Here is a 6,025-nt window from a genome sequence, read left to right as displayed (position 1 = left end):
GATTAAGATATATGCAGGTGCCGAACTGCACACTTTGTTTGCTAACATCGAAAGGGAGATGGAAAAGATGGTCAATCCTGCGCCGTCAACTCCACCCACAGCCACGCTGGTATCCTAACGGGCTCACGTCCGCACAGCACGTTCGTACACACGATGAATTCTCGCTCGCAAATGCTCTGAAAGCCATTCCATACGACACAATGATTTTCTTCCTTCAGTGAACTTTTTGCCTCTATTTCTCTTTAATCCAATTTCTGGACGAGCAATGTGGTCATTGGATCAGGCATGGCGCAATAAGGCACTTGGCTGTAACCTTTGGCAACAGGTCAACCCCCCCCCCCCCCCCCCCCCCCCCTCTCTCTCCCTTCGCTTCCCCCTAGTACCGACGGCATGGGGTGTTTATTTTATATGCTGTCTTATGTCCTCATTTATTCATGGATTTATCTCACTGACACACATGCGCTTCGATAGGAATATTCATGGGACTGATGGGCGGCCTGTTATTCGCCCTGGTTACCTACGTGGGGCTTTCGGCCCTGTTAAGCCTGAAGGTGTCCTATGCTGCATTTGAGAAGGATAATAGTCCTGCGGCAGCGAAGAAGCAGCAATAGTTTTGTTTTTTGTTCCTCGCTTTGGCTCATAATGGGATATCGTTGTTTTTTTTTTTTTCGATTTATTTCTTTTTGTTCCGCCTTTTCCCCCTATTAATTTAGGGAGGTATGATGGTGTTGCGTTCATCTACTTTCTCTTTCATACATGTCTATACTCTTCTGGTTTCGCGCTTTGGTGTGTACTCATTTATGTTGTTTTATATTTTATGTTGCTTTTACTTATGGCAGATCGTGCTTTTCCCCCTCTTCATAGTGTTTTATCTGTCCATGGGTTATTTTTTTTTTTCTTCCGTTGTCGGGTTATTTTTCCCGCTAGATCTGGGTCGCTGGCTTTTACAAACAATACAAATTTACACCTCCGGACGTGTTTATTTTCACCCGTGAATTTTATATTTGAGAGATGTAGAGTTCGTGTTTGAACTCAAAAGCGCGGGGGACGTCGTGCACTATATACGCCCTTGCTACTATCCAACGTCCTACTTCGAGATGACGGCGTTTCTACGGAGTACTGGGATGCTAGCTAGTGAATGCCGCGATGAGTAGGCTTGCCCTAGTAGATGCACGAAACAGCAGCGAAAAGGGGGGGCGGGAAAGGGAAGAGAAATGTATACGGCCCGGTTACTATTTTTGTTTCATCTATGTCAAGATCCGGCAGAGGCTATCTGCTTGATATTTTTTGTTATGCTGGCTAGTATGGAGTATATCAAGCTCAATTGGATTTCGGACATTTTCCTTTTTGGGCCAGAAACCTAAATCACGTGATTATTCTATTTTGAGACTGGTGATAGGAAACCATTCCCCTTATGGTATAGGTTGTCCATTTTTATATAACAAGCAGCCAATCACAGCCCTCAAGATGAGCCCCACAGCCAGAGCCTCATCCTGCGTCTGTTTCAACGTCCTCAGAATATTTCTCCACTCGCTGCGCCCCTCTCTCGTTCCGCTGCGTGTACGCTCTTTATCTACTAGTCTTCTTGCTTGTGTGCAGCTCTCTCCTCGCTGTAGCTCCTCCTCGAGTCTCCGTCGCTACGTATTTCATTTGTTTTAACCCATATTTTGCCAACCAACTCCACCCTTCCCTCAGACCAACATTCCTTGCCAGATCCGGGATTTTTAACCAATCCCCCACCTAGCGCCACCCACATCTCAAACCCGGAGATCACCTCTATAGATAAGAGAGACTGATTTTAATACCGATTGGGGTCTTGGATATCCCCTATCGGGTCGCCGAATTCATTGCTCGGACTCGGTGATACTGTATTAGTCTCGGGATTTTTATATTGGAGTCAAGAACCCCCCCCCCCCCCGGCTCTACCAGGCCCTGTCTCTACCGACTGGCAGATTCTCCGTGCCTCGTCGATTATGAGACGCTTGCGGAGACTGGCTTCGAGGCCATTCCTGCTTTTCGTGCTGTTTTTATGTCTGCTGGTTCTAGTTGGCAAAGTGGAAGCGCAAGCCCCAAACCCAAGACCGCCTCCTAGAACAACAGATGCCCCCAGTCCGGAACCCACAAACACCGGAACCAGCGAAACCACGTCGCAAGAGACTGAACAACCAACTGGAACAACCGAGAGCGTCCTTCCTCCCATTACAACAACAACAACAACCACAACTGATCCTCCTACCACAACCACCGTCAGTTCAGCCAACTTGCCCTCAATAACCAGCGATAGTTCTTCCTTGAGCCTCCCCCCGCTCTTCAGAACACCCACCCCGCAAGTGCCCCCACATGCCGGGGCTCCGTATCTCCAAACCTCAAGCATCCCAGATGGCTCTATCTTCATAGGTGTTGGTGGCGCCCTAGGCTTGTTCGGCCTGATAATATTCCTTTGGCGAGTGCTGGTAGCCTGGTCTATCAACCGGTCCGTCCGCCGCGCAGCAACCCGCCCCGATCTGTCAGATACAACCCCCGCGCTCCTCAACAAGCGAAGATCCGGCGTCTACCCTCAATTTGCGCCTGGCGCATCCATGTCGATGGAAAAGATGGGCAACAGCGGTGCACGCCTTTCTGGATTACCACCGCGAACCCACACGCCAAACTCGAGCCTCTTCTTTTCCCCAACTGCTGGTGCTGGCCTGCACACGAGCGGGAACAGGGGCTCCAGCTACCTCCCCGCGGGATACTATGCTACAGGCTCCACCACCGCCCCGGGCCAATCTATAGGTCTCTCGCCACTCGGCCCGCAGACGCAGGGGTACCCCCGCACGAGATCTACAGGCGGTATCACCCCGCCTGCCTCTCCCAGTCTTGCGCCGACAAGTCGAGGAGGAGGCCATGAGCAGGGCTTTCCTTCGACTAGTAGTGTGAATCTATCGGTTGCGCCACAGGGGCGCGCACCAAGCGCGTACCTAGAAGATTTGTTTGAGAATCACCCGCCTAGTCAATGATAGTTGGTTTAAAGCTTTTTTTTTTTTTTCTTTTTCTGCTGCCCAATTCTTTCTTTCTTTCTTTTTTTTTTTTGGTCCTGACGTTTCAGATGATATAAAGTTAATATATTTTCTTCTACCTTCTTTCTTTTCTTGGTTGACATTGGCTCCCATGCAATGTCCTTATTCGATTTTGGCTATACAAGTAAATAATTTAAGACTTTTCTTTTTTGGGATCCCCTTTTCCTTCCTTTTCTCACTTTTCTTTCTGGTATAAAAAAAAATGCTCCTCCACTCCTACCTTCTTGCTGGTAATTTTCAGGGGTTTTCCTTGCCCTACCAAAATCCCGGTTATACTGTTTGATTCTCACTTCGTATTCACCAAAGAAGGCATATCTGCTGCTCGTTCCCCTCCTCGAATATTTGCCTAGGAACTTTTGTGCTTAGAGTTGGAGTTTCTGCTTATTTCCCCACTTCCCTTTACGTCGCCTTCTTGTGCCTCTTTTTTTTTTTTTTTTTTTTTTTTTTTTTTTTTTCATTCAACCCGGTGCGAAACTCTTTTCTCTTTTTTACATTCCATCGTCCTAGCTTACAAGCCACCAACCATTCCATCTAAGGTATATTATATTACACATTGTTTTCATAGCGAAACTTTTTCTCTTGCTTTTCCTTTCCTTCTATCTTCTTTTATTTATTCATTTTGTGTGTCTTTTCACGCTCTCTTCTTTTGCGTATGCGCTTGCCTTCCGCCCCCACCGAATTTTGTATGTATCCTCTATAAATAGCTTGGCTATCTTTACAACCGTATAAATCTCATATATTAGATTCGAACTCTTTCATTCCTCGTTTCGCTCACAAAGTAACTGTAGTAATGTTTTTCATGGGCGTCATTTTCTCCCTGGGTTTTGATCTGAGTTTGTTTCCAGCTAGGGTTTTAAATTTGCTATGGTACTCTATAGACTACTGTTGACTGGGATGGGCCTGGAGAAATTATTAGAGAACTAGCAAGTTCGAGCCCCATTCGAAAATACAACAAAAAGAGATATTATACAAAGTAAACCGAAATATAAATTATATAAAATAAGAAGGATATAATGTACTGTAAGCACATGTACATGGAATGTTATCTCAAAAAGCTCAAAAAGTTTGTAGACGCTAAAGAGAAAGGAAAAGGGTGACAAGACAAGCTGGAGAGTAGCAGCCTCTTTCCCGCTGTCCGTTTGATCCATCTATTATTTAATCTTCGTCTATCTTGCCGTTAAATTCGCCTAGGAGTATATCATCCGGTGCTGGGCCAAGGTTATTCCGGACTAAACGTTTCAATAGAATGACCACGTTAGCGACGTTATATATAATGAACAGGAACAAAAAGAGGGGTTCATCATGGCACTCACCCCACTCCGTCTCAACTCTGAAAAATATCCAAATCCACCGCCTAACAACCTCAAGGAGCATGAGCGCAAAAACGCCGCCTTCTATATCATTCACCCAGTCCAAACGAGCAGAAAGCCGAGAAACCCATGTAAATCGTAAAATTAGGTCGATGACAATAGCTGAATAGTACATTTCGTTCGCGTAGAAATACCGGTGGCGACGTAGGCCGAACGGGTGGTCCGGGTCGTTGGGGTGGTTCAGCGCGGAAAATAGCGTGAGGTCCCAATCTTTGGCGACGTCCCAGTAGAATGTGAAAAGTGAGTTAACGAGCGCGGATAGAATCCTGTATGATATTAGTGGAGGCGGCCTAGGGGAAAGAGGTTTGATCGCGCCATTTTCATTGGAACATACCATAATCGATGTAGGCTTTCTGCACTCATAGAGGAGGTAGCCGGGACATGATTGCGTTGCAATGTAGTTAATAAAATTACAGGAAAGGCGCTCGAGTATTTGAGCGCGTTTGCAAGGTGCTGTCCACCCCAACCATCCACGCTCCTGTTTCCCCTTTGCACCCGGCCAAACTCGATCAGGCACTGCCTGAGTCGAATTGCGTTGGGGATGCAAATAAGCAGGGGAACAGCAATTTGGCCGCCGCATTTCCTATTCGGAATACCGGTGCTAGATGCGTCGGATGAAAGGAACATGCAGGCGCTGACGAAGAGGTCTCCCAGGATTTTGGAATAACTGGTCAGAACATCCGCAAGTATTATGTCGCCAAATTTCCCATCTTGAGTCTCCGCAAGCCCGCCAATGCTAATCCGCTTCAACGCAACGACGAACCTGTGTCGTCCAGTGCGGGAGAGCCGGTGAAGGGGGAAGATTAGGAGGACGAAGAAGAGGAAGAGGTAGGATTGCGGGATTATTTCCCAGGCGATAACGTGCTCCGCGGAGCCATGTGTCACAGACCAGAAAAATAGGATGGATATCACAAGTGGGATTGAAAGTAAAGTTGCAAGGTGATATGTGGAACGGTACACGGGCACCTGCTGAATGGACGATCGAGACGGGTAACGAATCAAGGCCGGAACATCCTGAAGTATGTTAGTTGGTAACGCTCCTCTTGACATTTTTATTTGGTCCTAATGCTCTTCTTTAAAGGCTATAGAGATCTTCGACAGGAGTATACGTACAATTTTGACAGCTGATAAGTAATGGAGGTTCAGTCCCCATCCCCAAACCCCTAGATGGACAGAGTTAGCGGAGCCAGAAAAGAAGATATCCTAGAGTGAAGATGTAGGAAAAGAGCCTACCTGCAACTAGTACGATGGCCACCCGGTAAGGTAAAGGGAAAAAGAGACTGAACCGGCTTAATTGGTCCAGGTTGCGGTTCACATCATGGTCTGGATCCATATTCCATCGCAATTGAACAAATGGCCCTCACGGAGCTGTCTCGGACAAGCGATGCAGGGGATTGGGGAGGAGGGTAAGAGGAGGCGGAGTAAGAAGATAGCTGGTAATGAGCGACTTGAGAGTGAGTTATTTATTATCCGGTATGTTAGATACCTTGTATTAGCTTTAAAAAGCGAGAAGGCCGCCAAAGTATCTTCCGCAGTTTGGAAGCGTACGCTGCGTAGAAGCTATTTCGAGAAAGTTGGCTATCAAAATTTCCTATT

At 46.9% G+C, this 6,025-nt stretch overlaps 3 protein-coding genes across 3 annotated transcripts in view; 2 read left to right on the top strand and 1 right to left on the bottom strand.

Moving 5' to 3' along the window:
* BDBG_08007 (uncharacterized protein) overlaps positions 1-611 on the top strand; it is a gene marked incomplete at both ends in the record, with an annotated part of 1,968 nt that extends 1,357 nt beyond the window's left edge. The window contains one exon of the mRNA XM_031723357.1: positions 472-611. Within this exon, the coding sequence (XP_031580503.1) occupies positions 472-611 (140 nt within the window). The remainder of the gene's footprint in view (positions 1-471) is intronic.
* An 862-nt stretch (positions 612-1,473) lies between these two features.
* Positions 1,474-3,527, top strand: BDBG_08006 (uncharacterized protein). Its single transcript, XM_002621742.2, has one exon. The coding sequence runs from the start codon at positions 1,974-1,976 to the stop codon at positions 2,997-2,999; it is 1,026 nt and encodes a 341-aa protein (XP_002621788.1). The 5' UTR covers positions 1,474-1,973; the 3' UTR covers positions 3,000-3,527.
* Positions 3,528-3,709: 182 nt separating this feature from the next.
* Positions 3,710-5,989, bottom strand: BDBG_08005 (EXS family protein). Its single transcript, XM_002621741.2, has 5 exons — positions 5,663-5,989; positions 5,543-5,592; positions 4,764-5,443; positions 4,373-4,695; positions 3,710-4,288 (listed from the first exon to the last, which is right to left on the bottom strand). Exons 1-5 carry the CDS (start codon positions 5,760-5,762, stop codon positions 4,215-4,217), a joined length of 1,227 nt encoding a protein of 408 aa, XP_002621787.1. The 5' UTR covers positions 5,763-5,989; the 3' UTR covers positions 3,710-4,214.
* Between the last annotated feature and the right edge of the window lie 36 nt (positions 5,990-6,025).

The sequence above is a fragment of the Blastomyces gilchristii genome, assembly GCF_000003855.2.
Source record: "Blastomyces gilchristii SLH14081 genomic scaffold supercont1.21, whole genome shotgun sequence".
Taxonomy (NCBI): domain Eukaryota; kingdom Fungi; phylum Ascomycota; class Eurotiomycetes; order Onygenales; family Ajellomycetaceae; genus Blastomyces; species Blastomyces gilchristii.
The sequence above is the reverse complement of the archived record's forward strand: the minus strand, read 5'-3'. Positions and strand labels throughout refer to the sequence as shown.

Coding starts and splice junctions, on each gene's coding strand:
- BDBG_08006 (XM_002621742.2), top strand. CDS start 1,974: ATGAGACGCTTGCGGAGACTGGCTTCGAGGCCATTCCTGCTTTTCGTG.
- BDBG_08005 (XM_002621741.2), bottom strand. CDS start 5,762: ATGGATCCAGACCATGATGTGAACCGCAACCTGGACCAATTAAGCCGG. Junction 4,696..4,763: donor GAAAGCCTACATCGATTATG/GTATGTTCCAAT, acceptor AATATCATACAG/GATTCTATCCGCGCTCGTTA. Junction 4,289..4,372: donor CAGAGTTGAGACGGAGTGGG/GTGAGTGCCATG, acceptor TGAAACGTTTAG/TCCGGAATAACCTTGGCCCA.